The sequence below is a fragment of the Staurois parvus genome, unplaced genomic scaffold, assembly GCF_062004578.1.
Source record: "Staurois parvus isolate SC_StPar_1 unplaced genomic scaffold, SC_StPar_1.0 ptg000347l, whole genome shotgun sequence".
Taxonomy (NCBI): Eukaryota; Metazoa; Chordata; class Amphibia; order Anura; family Ranidae; genus Staurois; species Staurois parvus.
The window spans coordinates 4,932,261-4,948,063 of record NW_028318143.1 but is presented as its reverse complement, the minus strand read 5'-3'; the positions used below and the strand labels follow the sequence as shown (position 1 = coordinate 4,948,063).

Sequence of the window (15,803 nt, the reverse complement as noted above, 5' to 3'; positions counted from 1 at the left end):
GCATAAAAAACCAGCATCGAAAGTGAATCTGTAACGTTCAAAACCGCGCATGCAGAAATGCATCCAGACTGTTTCCAGTGTGAACCAGCCCTAAAATCCACCACATACATATACCAGTAAGCTATGTATATAAAGTCATGTGAAAAAGGTTATAAAAACCTCTGCAATATGTAAACATACAATTTTGTATATTTTTATTTTATTCCTTGTAAGAGTGAAAAAAACTGATCATACAGAAATTTAGAAGGAGATAATTATGTTTCAGTGAGGAGGTTCACCCACTAAAGAATGGGGAGATCCATTAATTGCTGCATGTCTGCGCTAATTGATCCCCAGCCTGATTTCAAACAGCCACTGCTGAGACCATTTACAGAGACAAACAAGCACTTTCCTTATATAACCACAATGGTTCTTCTATGAACACACACTTCCTCCTTAATGTGGTGCCAGAGCAGGTGGGTACAGGCACAAAATACAAAACAAAGCTTAAAGATCAGCCAATAAATATGAAAAAAAAAAAAAAAAAAAACTGGCCCCCGGGTGGTTTAAACCATAATGTGCCACACTGCACCGTATACTAGCACATTATTTACTTCAGGTACTTGTATAGTGCTGTCAATTTACGTAGCGCTTTACACACACACTCACTACATTCACATCAGTCCCTAACCCTCAAGGGGTGTACAATCTAAGGTCCCTAACTCACATTCATACAATATTAGGGCCAATTTAGACAGGATCCAATTACCCTACCAGCATGTCTTTGGAGTGTGGGAGGAAACCGGAGTACCCGGAGGAAACCCACGCAGGTACAGGGAGAACATGCAAACTCCAGGCAGGTGGTGACGTGATTGGGATTCGATTTTCGTAATTTTTTTTTACATAATTGGTGTCAGTGGGAGGAATAGTGCCCCGCCTTGGGTGTCTGTGGAAGGGATAGTGCCTTGTATCAGCGGCATGCCCAAAGGGCCAGATCCTTGGTGTCAGTGGGGGGGGGAATAGCGCCCCATCCTTGGTGTCAGGGGGGGGGGGGGGAGTAGCGCCCCATCCTTGGTGTCAGTGGGGGGAAATGGCGCCCCATCCTTGGTGTCAGTGGGGGGAAATGGCGCCCCATCCTTGGTGTCAGTGGGGGGGGGGGAATGGCGCCCCATCCTTGGTGTCAGTGGGGGGGGGGAATGGCGCCCCATCCTTGGTGTCAGTGGGGGGGGGGGGGAATGGCGCCCCATCCTTGGTGTCAGTGGGGGGGGGGAATGGCGCCCCATCCTTGGTGTCAGTGGGGGGGAATGGCGCCCCATCCTTGGTGTCAGTGGGGGGGAATGGCGCCCCATCCTTGGTGTCAGTGGGGGGGAATGGCGCCCCATCCTTGGTGTCAGTGGGGGGGAATGGCGCCCCATCCTTGGTGTCAGTGGGGGGGAATGGCGCCCCATCCTTGGTGTCAGTGGGGGGGAATGGCGCCCCATCCTTGGTGTCAGTGGGGGGGAATGGCGCCCCATCCTTGGTGTCAGTGGGGGGGAATGGCGCCCCATCCTTGGTGTCAGTCGGGGGGGGGGGGGGAATAGCACCCCATCCTTGGTGTCAGTGGGGGGGGAATGGCACCCCATCCTTGGTGTCTGGGGGGGAATAGCACCACATCCTTGGTGTAAGTGGAAGGGATAGTGCCTCGTATTAGAGGAGTTTTCAAAGGGCTGGATAAAAGCAACCAAAGGGCCACATCTGGCCTGCGGGCCACAGTTTGGAGACCCCTGATTTAAAGGGTGAAGTGGTAAGGGGATAGTACCCTGTCTGTGTCTATTAGGTAGGCCATACATTATACAATTTTCTTTTAGATTTACCAAAACTATATAATAGAAGGTCAAACCTAAACACTTTCAATTTGCATGCAATCAGACAGGCCCTTGCACTACATAGTTGAAGGTAAATCTAAATTGAACATGAAAATTGTATAACGTATGGCCAGCTTTAGGGAGATTTACTTTATTAGACCTGGTGACCATTGTCTCCAGGACTGATAGCAAGGAAAGATCCAGAATCATGAGCTGTCACCAGTACAAAAATGGTTAAGAAATGAGGATGCCTGTTCTTCACTTTGAAGAGGCTTCCCCTTACCTCCAGGACAGGAAGTAATGGAAAATCTCTCCAACAGGAAAAAGCAGAAGAAAAACCAAAAAACTGACAGCGGCTTTTTAGACCGTAATTAATAGCAGTCAGTCAGTTCAGTGGAAGATGTATTCTGATTGGCTGCTGCGAGTGACTATTCTTTCCATTTTAGAACAAAAAAACTGTAAAAAGTCCACATTATAAAATACCATAAAAGGCAATTAAAAAGCCACAATCTACACAGTAATTTACCTTTCTCTGGTAAATGGCGATCCAATCTGTAGTGGCAAACCACTTGTGGTTCTTAATGTCGTTAACCCCGTTCTTCAGATTGCCATATCTTTTAGTCAGGTCTACCTGCAGCAAGTTCCTTAGTAAGTCTTTAAGATCTGAACTGAAATGGGATGGAAACCGTACCTGGGCAGGGACAACAAAGACATCCTGTGTTAGCTGCATGGACCTCAATCATTTACTAGAACGGGAAGAAATGTTATACCATGGACGTGTGATTTTTCCATGAAAAACACAAGCCTTAAACTGATACTAAGTGTTCAGATTGTAGCTCTTTGAAACACACACGTTCTGTTTACCTGAAATGGTTCTGCACACACCATCCCTGATCCTCCGCTTCTCAGGTCCTCCCCTGGTGCTACCCCTCCCGCTGAGTGCCCCCACAGCAAGCTGCTTGCTGTGGGGGGCACCCGTGTGTGCTCGCCCCTGTATATCTATAAGACACACAGAGCAGGACTTGGCCCACCACCTCCTCAATGGCTGTGACTGACAGCAGCAAGAGCCAATGGCTCCTGCTACTGCATCTAAGCCAATGGGTAGTAAGAGAGGAGAGAGCCTCGGCTCTTGTGCACATCATGAAGATGAAAAATCTTCTGCATTTACAACCACTTTAAGAGAATTCTGAAAAATGTACAGTTGTGCTAAAAAGTTTGCATATACTGGCAGAAATGTTGGCATTCATATTGAAAATATGACCGATCATGTCAAAAAAACTTTAAGGATAGTGATCATATGAAGTAATTTAACATGACATAGTAGTTTGGCTACTTTTAAAATAATAACAGAAATCATCCAAATGGCCCTGATCAAAAGTTTACATACCGTGGAATGTCTGGTCTTGGTACAAACGAACAAGGTGGCACACACAAGTTAAAATGGCAATTAAAGGTTAATTTTCCACATCTGTGACTTTTTAAATTGCAATTAGCGCCTGTGTATAAATTGTCAGTGAGTTTGCTAGCCCTCACGTGGATGCACTGAGCAGGCTAGATACTGAGCCACGGGAGCAGAAAAGAACTGTCAAAAGACCTGTGTAACGATCTGATGGAACTTTATAAATATGGAAAAGGATATAAAAAGATATCCAAAGCCTTGAATATGCCAGTTAGTACTGTTCAATCATTAATTAAAAAGTGGAAGGTTCGGGGATCTCTTGATACCAAGCAAAGGTCAGGTAGAGCAACAAAGATTGCAACCACAACTGCCAGAAGAATTGTCCAGGATACATGTTGCATGGGTTTTTTTAATTTTTTTTTTTTTTCCAGGCTTCAATTTTACCTGGTGATTCAGCAAGTAACACACTGCTTTGTCCTCGGAGGTCAATGCTCACTCACCATACTTTATGGAGGAGCAGTCTTGTCTCTTCTCCATAACAAAAAATCCCCCAAAAAACCCAGTTTATCAAATCTTTATATAAAAGAGCCTTTTGGTCCGAAATCAGATTTCTCTGCCACTTGTTTCAATCTATTGAACATTTGTAATCCAGCCACTCCTGGACACATGTATGGGCTATGGGTATTGATCAATCAATTTATGTACAATCAGCCTGTTGGAATTTCTTTTGATCACCGCCGCCAGGTATAGTCAGCAATGCCGATGAGTGTATTCTGATGGTGGGGAAATTTCCCTGATGTCAAAATACAACAGCTCAGTGGAAGGTTGAAGAAAATGACTCGTGTATGGCCAGACTTTGGGTACCTGGAGGATTATCGCTTGCCCACCAGCTAAAAAATGCCTTATGCATCCTTTATTCTTCTATGCTAGAAAGGTTATAGCCATTTAGTGGAAATCCTCAGATCCTTTAAAAATTCCTACGTGGCAAGAGATAATAAATCATGCACTCACCTACTCACACTAATTTATGAGAAAAAAGGTTGCCCACAAAAACAGACATTTCTTAAAGGATCACCTTTAGACAAAAAAAAACAAAACTATAAATGCACATTTTTTTTTTGCCGGTAACAAAAAATATGCATTTATTATTTTTCATTGGAGAAGCCTGTAAACCACTGCACCAGCAATCGCCATGCAGGTCTCCTACAGATGTGTCAGTGAATCCGTTTGCCCGTATGGGATGTACAGGCAAGCAGATATACTGACAGGAAGAATCAATGAACTACCACAGAGCTAAGGTTGCTGGGACTTGTAGTTACTCATTCTCAAACAAAAGTGAATGAGTGACCAAGTCGGGTGGGCGAAGCCCTGCACAGCCACGCTTTTAAAATTTTTTAAAACTAGTGAGTGAGGAGAAGATCCCCCACTAGCTGTCAAAGCAGGGGTTGGTCTGATCATAACATGTTACACCCTGAATATGGGTGTAACATGTTATCAAAAGTGAACTTATCCTTTAAATGAAAATGAGGATAGTTAAATGTACTTCATTCAGTCTCTCTGATATGAAAGGTGAGCAGAAAAGTTAAGTATAAAACCTGACACTGTTCAGCCCCACAATCATATGTACATGTATTTCAATGCAAAGCTATTGTGTCCCATCATACAGTTGTTGATTACATGATCATAATACTGTTGTTCTATTTCCCATATGTGTAACCTATACGTTGAATTACACATTTGAAAATAAATACAATTTTCAGGGCAATTAAAAAAAAAAAATAATAATTTTAAGTACCAAGTGTCACTGGTACAATGGCAGGTCTGCTTATCCTTGCAAGCTCTGTAAATATCCAAAGACCATATTAACATGCAAGGAGGGGATAAAATTTTATTTATTTTTAATTTTTTCTTACAATTTTTATATGTTTTTTATTTTATTTTTTCATGTATAAATTATTCACTACCTGAAAACTTTTTGATTATTCATGTGTTATAATCAATATTTTTAAAGTGGCAGCATTTTGTTTTATCACTTTCTGGGCAGTTTTTTTCACTATTTATGTAAAAACAATGTCCAGTGCAGCATCAGGGGTAAACAAAACGGAATCTTTCTACTACATGTGGACTTACCTTTCCTGAAACAATTTTTTCATATATTTGTATGGGCTGATCGGCAAAAAATGGAGGATAACCAGCTGCCATTTCATAGATTAAAACACCTAATGCCCACCAATCGACTGCTTTGTTATAGCCCTAAAAAGAAAGAGAATTGTTATACAATAAAAACCCATTCTATAGTGTCTACAGCAATACGTGGTGTTGACTGAGAAAGATAATGACATCACATCACTGGAGGTGCCAGCTATAGAGTATGAATGCTTGGTATACTGATCATTCTTGTCAACAAAATCTTCCCAAAAAAATCATACATGCATTTAAAACGCTATGCATGTTATTTACTGGTAAAAGCCTCCCTTGAGTAGACGACATCTAAAAGTCCTGAAAGTGCTGTTGGCCATCACCATCTTGGATGTAATGTAAGTAACCCCAGAAGACTTATGGCTGGCGCTCAAGTGACACTCTTGTATTGTTCCCCCATTTGCTTCTTACCAGTGACTATAGAAAAGCGAATGTAAGGTGATGGCAAGAGAAAGAGCTAGGCCAGCACAGAAGAGAAAGCATTTTAAATCTCTGCTCTTTACTTGCAATGTTTTAAAAATGGGACAGAGTCTCTTTAAAGACATTATCATTACATTCAAACACTATAGGCCCTACCATGGTCATACCACTGCTTCACGACTTGCATTCCAAAGGCCATTTATAAACAGCCTAGAACAAGTGGTTAAAACAAGCCTGATGCAGTTTTTTCAGCCAGCTCCCAAGAATTCCCAAAAAGTGACCATGTTTATTCACGCGGCTTTACTGGGAGCTCCCAGCTCATCGGCTTTGTTCACCTCTATGATATAGTAACCCAGAAGTGATGATCTTACACCACTTCTGGTTTACACGGATTTAAATGATGCCATTTTTTTAAAATGAAAACCACAGACCTTGGTGCGATCAAATGCTTTGAGGGCAAAGGAGGGATGTAGGGTTAGTGTAAAAAAAAAAACCAGCAACTGTCCCAGAAATGTGAGGTATCACCATTAACATCAGATCATGGGCAGTAATTTGAAAGCGTGTAATGTTTGGTATCTATTTACTCTGAGTAACATCTATATATATATCTATATATATCTATATATATCTATATATATATATGATATAATGTTTGGGGATTCTATTAAATTTTCTAGAAAAACAAAAAGTGCCAGAAAAGGCTTGATCTTCAAATGGTTAGAGTACCTGAAGGCCCTAGTGAATTTCCAGAGGCATCTGTGCAGCCGGGGCTAGGTCACCTTGTGCCTTCAGTGGAATAAGGAATTAGATGCAAAAAAAGGCAAGTAAAATAAAAAAAAAAAAAATAAAAAAAAAAAATATATATATATATATATATATATATATATATATATATATATATATATATATATATATATGTATATAAATTATATATAAGTGTATTATGATTTCACATCCGCATGCATAGAGGTTGCTGTGAATTTTGATAAAATAGGGTGGGGGTGATCAGTTTTAAATTTACTTTACAGTAGGAAATGTGATGAATTGTTTTTGTCGTTTTCAGGCAAGGTATAAATTTAAAAGCCCATTTCAGGTCTCAGTGAAAATACACTGAAAATGACACTGTCAGATGGTTAGTCCGTTTGAAAAAAATAAATAAATAAATAAATACACAAATGCAGCACACGTTCAACCAATAGAAAAAAAGAATAAGTAGATAAATAGAAAACCTGCATAAACAGAACCCCAAACCCCGAGTTGATCTAGAGAAAGGCAAAAGCTCTCAAATCATAGACCAAACTGATCAACCAGGGGGAAAATTGTTTCCTGATCGCCTGAGGCAACTGGATAGTCCAACAATCTCTGGCATTATTACTTATAAATGTTAATAGTTATATTCTGTGCATTTAGGAATGCATCCAGCTTTTTTGAAACAATCAACTGAGCTGGCTAGAACTAGTTCCTGAAGGAGTCTACTCTACCCTGTGATTACTGTTAAGATATGAACACATTTAAGGTGCAGGTAAAAGGTAATAGCTTTACTATTGGTTTATTTATTAGCACCCCTAAATCATTCAAAAGTTAGGCCTACAGCTCTCCAATCGGCAATGTTCATGCTCCCTGCTAATTTGAGAGCTGTTATTAACTCAGCAGAGAGCTTCTAGCATTGCTGTAGAGCAGTGGTCGGCAAGCCGCGGCTCGCGAGCCACATGCGGCTCTTTACAAGCTTAAATGCGGCTCTTCTGTGTGCCGGGCGCCCGCTCCCCTCCCTCCTCTCGGACGGGCGTGTGCCGGGCGGCCGCCCCCTCACCTCCCCTCCCCTCCCTCCTCTCGGACGGCCGCCCGCTCCCCTCCCTCCTCTCGGGCGGCCGCCCGCTCCCCTCCCTCCTCTCGGGCGGCCGCCCCAAAAGTCAGGACTCTGCAGCTGTCAGGATGTAGGCGGGGCAGCCTGACGAACTCCTCTCCTCTCACAGTCCGCCCTGAAGACCAGAACGGCGCGGGAAGCACGGCGAGAGGAACGCGCAGAGCAAAGGTAAGTGAATTGACACAGGGGGGACTTACTATATGGGGGATGAATTACTATATGGGGGGGGACTTACTATATGGGGGGGGACTTACTATATGGGGGGGGACTTACTATATGGGGGGGGACTTACTATATGGGGGGGGACTTACTATATGGGGGGGGACTTACTATATGGGGGGGGACTTACTATATGGGGGGGGACTTACTATATGGGGGGGACTTACTATATGGGGGGGACTTACTATATGGGGGGGACTTACTATATGGGGGGGACTTACTATATGGGGGGGACTTACTATATGGGGGGGACTTACTATATGGGGGGGACTTACTATATGGGGGGGACTTACTATATGGGGGGGACTTACTATATGGGGGGGACGAATTACTATATGGGGGAGACGAATTACTATATGGGGGATGAATTACTATATGGGGGATGAATTACTATATGGGGGATGAATTACTATATGGGGGATGAATTACTATATGGGGGATGAATTACTATATGGGGGATGAATTACTATGGGGGATGAATTACTATATGGGGGATGAATTACTATATGGGGGATGAATTACTATATGGGGGATGAATTACTATATGGGGGATGAATTACTATGGGGGATGAATTACTATATGGGGGATGAATTGCTATGGGGGATGAATTGCTATATGGGGGATGAATTACTATATGGGGGATGAATTACTATATGGGGGATGAATTACTATATGGGAGATGTATTTTCAGTTTTAAAAATGTGGCTCTCAAAATAAATTTCAATCGTGGTTTTGGCGAGATTTGGCTCAGTTGAAAAAAAAGGTTGCCCACCACTGCTGTAGAGAGACTGCTGTTCTTATGTAGCAGTCCTCAGAGGCAGACAACTGAAGGGGGGGGGGGGGGGGGCAAGCTAATTAAAGGACGCTTGAGCTGCTTCAGTAAACAAACCAATGGTAAGACTTTACCAAACACTAATGTGTTTATATCAATTCTACTGAGACTTCTACTACTGCTAAGTATAATGCGGACAATGTGTAACATGAAAAAAAAATGAATGCCCAGCTCCAGATCAAATTTGTTTTAGTTTCAAATGGAGAAGGGAAGGGTTAGGTACACTGTCAGAGTTTTATGTCTGTCCCCACAGGTACAACCCCAATATCAAAAAAGTTGGGACACTGTGTAAAATCTACATAAAAACAGAATGCAATTCTTTGCAAAATGTCATAAACCCAGATTTTGTTCACAATAGCATCAAATCTTTAAACTGAGAAATGTACCATTTTAAGAAAAAAAAAAAGGTAATTTTAAAACTGATAGCATCAACATGTCTCAAAAAAGTTGGGACAGGGCAACATAAAGTTGGCAAAGAAAGTTGTACTAACAAGGAAGAGCTGGAAGAACATTTTGTAACTAGGTTAAATGGCAACATGTCAGTAACTTGACGGTATAAAAAAAAAAAGCATCTTAGAGAGTCTGAGTTTCTCAGTAGTAAAGATTATCAGTCTGTGAAAAGTTGCATCTAAAAATTATTGAACAATTTCAGAATAATGTTCTTCAATGTAAAATGCAAGGACTTTAAATATATCATCTATAGTACATAATATCATCAAACGTTTCCGAGATTCCTGAGAAATCTCTGTGTGCAAGGGTCAAGGCTGAAACGCAATACTGGATGCCCGTGATCTTCGGGCCCTCAGATGGCACTGCAATAAAAACGGGCATAATTCTGTGCTGGACACTAGTGCATGGGCTCAGGAATACTTCCAAAAAAAAATCAATGTCTGGGAACACAGTTCACCGTGCCATTCAAAAAGTTAAAGTTCTATCAAGCAAAGAAGTCATCATCGCTGAACATGATCCAGTAATGCCACCACCTATTCTGGGCCAAAGCTCATTTAAAATGGTCTGTTGCAAAGTGGAAAAGTTTCCGTGGTCAGACAAATTGAAATTTTACATTCTTTCAGGAAAGCATGGACACGGCTTCCTCCAAAATAAGTAGGAGAGGGAAATCAGCACTCAATTAAAAAACCTGCATCTTTGATGATATGAGGGTGCATTAGAGCGCATGGAATGGGAAGCCTGCACATCTGGAAAGGTACCATCAATACTGAAAGATATATCCAGGTTTAAGAACAGCATATGCTCCCATCCATACATCATCTTTTTTCAGGGAAGACCTTGCATATTCCAGAAGGACAATGCTAAACCACATACTGCATCTATGACAACATGGCTTAGTAAAAGAAGAGTCTGGGTGCCTAAACATCCTACTTGCAGGCCAAAACTGTCACCAATTGAAAACATTTGGCATATTTAAAAAAAAAATAAAAAATGATGACAGACGACCCAGGACAGTTGAGCAGTTCGAATCCTGTATCAGGCAAAAATGGGACAACACTCCACTCCTAAAAATCCAGCAACCTCTCTCCTCCTTTCCCAGACATTTAGAGTGTCCCAGACGTTGAGATGTATTGCTGTCATCAATTTCAAAATTACCTTATTTCTTAAAAGGTACATTTTCTCAGTTTAAACATTTGATATGTTTTCAATTGTGAATAAAATATGGTAAGTCATTGCATTGTTTTTATACAGCGTCCCAACTTTTATTTAGAATTGGGGCTGAAGGTTCACCCTAAATGTCCTGATGGCCACTCTTACTGAGACAAAAGGATGGGTAAAACCAAAATTTAAAACTGTCACCAGAACAGCTTTGTAGATCCTTCCATTACCTCTGCTCAACAGGGACACAAACACTGGATCTGTGACCCCACTGGGAAAACTCCCCTTAAAGGATAAGTTTGCCTTTTGGACAAAATAAATGGATATTTTTTTGCAGGTAAAACAAATGTGCATTTATTATATTTGTCCAAAGGAGCCTGTAAAGCATTACACCAGCAATCAGTAGACCACTGATGCCTGCAGGTCTCCTGCAGACCTGTCAGAATTTCTGCTTGCTGTACAGGACGTATGAGCAAGCAGATATTCTGACAGGAAGCTTCAATGAACTACCACAGCGTTCCACATCGCCGTGGTAGTTCACTGAAAACTACAAACCCACAGCTGCTCAGGCTGGCAGGACTTTTAGGCACTCATTCACAGAACACTGAATGAGTGACACGATCGTGTGGGTGGAGCCCTGCACGGCCGCGCTATTTTTAAATCTGACAGATAGTACGGGGGAACTTCTCCCTGTACTATCTGTCCGAGGGGGGAGGGAATGAATGGGGGCGGCTGGCGTGGCTGCAGCTATGGGAACATGTTACATGTTCCACCCTAAGAAAATAGGTGGAACATGTAACATGTTCCAAAGGTGAACTTATCCTTTAAATACAATACAGTAGTAACAGAGGAAGTAAGGTAAATCTCACCTATATGAGGACTCAGCTAAAAAAAATAGTTTGCCTTAGAGTTAGTCTTTAAATGCCGAAGAAGTTGGGAATAAAGCATTAGGTTTTGAGTGTAATGTGTATTAATTTTGTCTTCTGTATCAGAGACCATGTATCTAATGAAATCAAACATGTGATATTTGAAAACCAGTGATCTGGAGCAGAGTAATACAATCACATTGATATTTTACACCTGTTCAGACTAGAAAAGCAAGCTAACTTGGTAAAGAGCTCACTAACCTTGCTCAAAATGATTTCTGGTGCCAGGTACTCTGGGGTCCCACATAACGTCCAAGTTCTTCCCTTTACTCTCTTGGCAAACCCAAAGTCTGTGACCTGAAAAAAAAAAAACAAACCTAAATGTCATTCTTTTAAATGGGAAACCTGGAAGCAGAATCATGGGAAAGCTGCAGGTAGCCACAAAATTATAATTTTAATAAGTCAACTACTCTGAGCTTTTCACTATAAAAAGTGGACCTTTCAGCAATTTTACAAGGCTTTGAATACATTCCTGATGTGGCAATATACAGCTACAGCATATTAAAAAAAAGGTCCCATCTTTTATTAAAAAGCCGTCTTTGACCTCCAGAAAAATGACTGGACTGCAGTCAGGAAGAAGCATTCCCTAATTCTCCTTGCTTCAGTGATTAGACTGTACATGGTAACTTTGTAAAAGTGTGAGGCTGCAGCAGGGGCTGATCTGTGTTCGACATTTGCAAACACAGATAAGAACTGCACTTGCAGTGGATTTACACAACTGCCATTTCTGAGCCACGATTCTCCATCTAAGCAGTAGGTAATGATCCTGGATAATGCTTGAGCAGAGATGGCTCTGTCTTTCTGGAAAGAGGCAGAAAAAAAAAGCATTGTCAAATGGAGTGCTATAGTCTCTGCGAGGTAATAAATACCTGGAAGTGTTATACTTAAACACTACTTAGCACTTACCATAAATTAGATCTCATACTAGGTCCACTGTGATTGTTTTTCCATTAAGCAATTTTGTTAAATGTTAAGCTTACAAACATCAGTATGTGAATATTTTAACCCCTTGACGCCGATCTTACACAAATATGCGGTCTTACGGCACTGGGCATTATGTTGCGGGGCCGCATATTTGCGTATCTCCCTCTGTGCCGGGAGCGCGCCGCGGCGTGCTCCCAGCACAGACACTGGGGTCTCATTGTGAGCCCCGGGTCCTGCACCAACGATTGGGGCCCGGAACTCCCGATTCCGGGTCAATTGATCACTCTGATTAGTCATTGTGAAGCCCACCCATGCGAAACATTTCATCCCTGTCTCCTTTTGGGTTGTTCTTTGGTGGTAGGTAATGGTAGTAACAAGAAATATACAGCCAATTTTTTTTTTTCACCATTTTGGGCCAGTTTTACGTTGATTAAAAAATAAATAAATAAAATAAATATCAGTAGATATCCATTACCATTCACCAACAAATTAAAGCTCAATTTGTCCTGTAAAAAAGGAATAATTCACCTGGATGTACAAAGTAGTTGTGATGAGGTGTACGATTTTACGAACACGTCAAAGTTGCAAAATTGTGCTTAGGCATTAGAATTTGTTTTACCCTTAGACATGAGGGGTTAACCTACACATGGTAAAGATCAGCCTCGCTCAACCTTTTTACCCAAAGGAAACTTCTCAGGTTTCATCGAACCCCTTACTAAGATTGGTCCATTGGTGGTCACTGGGAAGAACTCCCAGCATACAGTTGGGGTCAGAATGTCACCCTTAAAGAGTCATGTCGCGCTGGCTCTGTCAAGTTGTGCTGGACCTAAAAACTATGCAGGCACCATGACATGGGAGGTCAGTTAACCACAGCTTGCTCAAGGTGCCCCTAGCCACCTCTGGAGGAACCCCAGGGTTCCACAGAACCCTGATTGAGAATGGCTGTTATAGACAATTGTCAAAGAAAACCGATATGCATGTATCTACATATTATGATATAACCTACTAAAAGGAAAGATGGGATCCCTATGAAAAGGTTAAAACTGAAGTTTAGGTATGGCGATTTCTACAGTTACATTGGTTCAGTGTGGAGCACCTGCTCTGCTGCTTACTGAGCTAGTATACAGAACTACCTCCCCTCTTTACAAAAGTACACTTAACGTGATACGGTTTGGTAAAAAGAGTCAAAAGACAACTGTCAAGTCAGCAGTCTTCCCCATGGTTGTGTAACCTACTGAACCAGACTGAGAGACCATGTAAAGGCTCAGGAAACCTTTACTGGTGTTAATTAGCGGATTAGAGTGTGACACCACAAGTCTACAATATTGAACATTCACAATATTCTAATTTTCTGTTGGGTTTTCACTAGCTGTAAGCCATAATTATCAAAATTAAATATATGCTTGAAATATATCACTTTGTGTAATGAATCTATATATGAGTTTCACTTTTTGAATTGAATTCCGGAAATAAATTAACTTTTTGATGATATTCTAATTTATTGAGATGCACATATACTTACCTCTCTGATGGCCCATATTTCCTACCTCCCATCCGTTCCAGCACTGCAGCCTCTGTCATTCTTTTGGCATTCAAACACTTCTGGTAGTGTCTCTAGCAGCTCAACATGGAGCTCAACACAAAAGAGCAACTTCTTTTTATTTTTAACTGTCTGGAGTAATGAACCACCAGGAATAAAATGTTGGGTGTCAACTACACATGAAATCATTCCCTTACCTGAATATATCCTTGTTGGTCGATTAAAAGATTTTCTGGTTTGAGATCTCTGTAGATGAGGTCTAGCGAATGGAGGTACTCGAATGTTAAAACTATCTGAGCTGCATAGAACCGTGCGTGGGGCTCACTGCAAAGAAATCACAGTGCTCAATAAACATACAGTAACATATGCAGTAAATAACATTCATGGGACACTTTAAAACTTCATAACATTCTAATGTCTGTCACTGGTAGCTGAGAGTACATCATGGGTGGACAGACAACTACAAAATCCAGAGGAATGGGCATGTGTAGTTCAACTGACAACAGAAAAGCCTGAAAAACCAGCCGTAATATTTTTACTGGCCATGTGACAGGTCACATGACAAAGACAAGCACAGGAGACCCATGGAAAACAGCCAGTCTGCTCACACCAGCCCTGAACACAGGCTTCTCGTACAGCACTGCCATTAACATATGGCAACATTCAGCTCAATGTACACTGGAAAAAAAAAAAATATCAAGCTGCCAACTCTTTACTGAAGTGCATTGCAAGCATGATTACTTCAATAAAACCTGCTGAGCAAATACATTTAAACTACCTGTGATGAGAAATATGGGGTTGACAGTGGTCTCATTCCTAAAATACTAGGTGCCTGGCTGAATTCAGCTTTAACCACCTCCTGTCCAACCGTTTATATACAACGGCCGGACGGGAGGTGGTTAAAACTGAATTGGCAGTGCAGGGTCGGGTGGCCGTTTATAAATGGCCTCCCCGCCCCCTGCTTGTGCGTGCTCCCTGGGAGCGCGCAGCACCGCAATCCGGTGCCTGCTGTGTCCTCCGGACACAGTGGAACACCAATCGTCAGACGGGACCTCTGTGCGATGTCCCGATCATGTGATCACTGATTGGCCAATCAGTGATCACATCCAGAGTAGTAAGCAAGATGTCACTTGTGACATCATTGCTTACTACGTGTGAAATCTGTGAATGATCACAGAGGTCACATGGTACAAGGCTATTCACAACAGCCTTGTACCATGCGACAAGCTGTGACCAATCACAGCTCACACAGTAGTTCTCAATGGCTGCAAGAATGCAGCCAGAGAGAAGGAGAAATTATTTATTTTACAACCTTTATGGGTGTAAAAGCAATCAGTGTAAATATGGTGACACTGTACTGCTAGGGTGACAGTATGTAAAAAAACAAAACAAAAAAAAAATATAAAAAATTAAAATGTAAAAAAAAATGTTTAAAAATTATAATTTTTGGTTATAAACTAATTTGGGTTATTTTTTTTTTTACTAAAAAGATAACGGAATAAATTCTGGCCAAGATTTATGATGCAATATTATTTATTTGCAAAATTTTGGGACTTTTTCATTTACATAGCAAAAAAAATAAAAATTCCAGTGGTGAATAAATACCACCAAAATAAAGCTTTATCTGTCTCAAAAAAATACAAAAAAATTAATATGGGTACAGTATGACATACAGAGGGTGGCTCGGCCCTGTCCACCATTCCCTCCTCACTGGCTCTGATTGAAAGCAGCAAGAGCCAATAGCTGCTGCTGTGCCTTAGCCAATGAGGAAAGAGAGACCAAAAGAATCAAGGCCCTCATGCACAGCGCTGGATCGCGATCAGACTCGGGTACAGTAAGTATTGGGGGGCTGAGGGGGGAGCTGCACACTGAAGGTTTTTTACCTTCATGCATAGAATGCATGAAGGCAAAAGACTTTCAGCCTTCAAAACCACTAAGTCTCAATGATCCCTAGTAGCCCATATTGGGTAATATCTAGAGACCCAGTCCAGTGAAGGACAATACTGCAAGAAACCCAATAGGTTTTATGTTTTATGCATCATACAATT

General features: G+C 41.5%; 1 protein-coding gene across 3 annotated transcripts in view; it reads right to left on the bottom strand.

Moving 5' to 3' along the window:
* PRKACB (protein kinase cAMP-activated catalytic subunit beta) overlaps positions 1–15,803 on the bottom strand; it is a 139,188-nt gene that overhangs the window by 6,076 nt on the left and 117,309 nt on the right. For all 3 annotated transcript variants that reach the window (XM_089684392.1, XM_089684391.1, XM_089684393.1), the window contains exons 6-9: positions 13,953–14,079; positions 11,493–11,588; positions 5,353–5,475; positions 2,350–2,514 (exon numbers count right to left, since the gene is read on the bottom strand). In XM_089684392.1, coding sequence (XP_089540518.1) covers positions 2,350–2,514; positions 5,353–5,475; positions 11,493–11,588; positions 13,953–14,079 — 511 coding nt within the window. The remainder of the gene's footprint in view (positions 1–2,349; positions 2,515–5,352; positions 5,476–11,492; positions 11,589–13,952; positions 14,080–15,803) is intronic.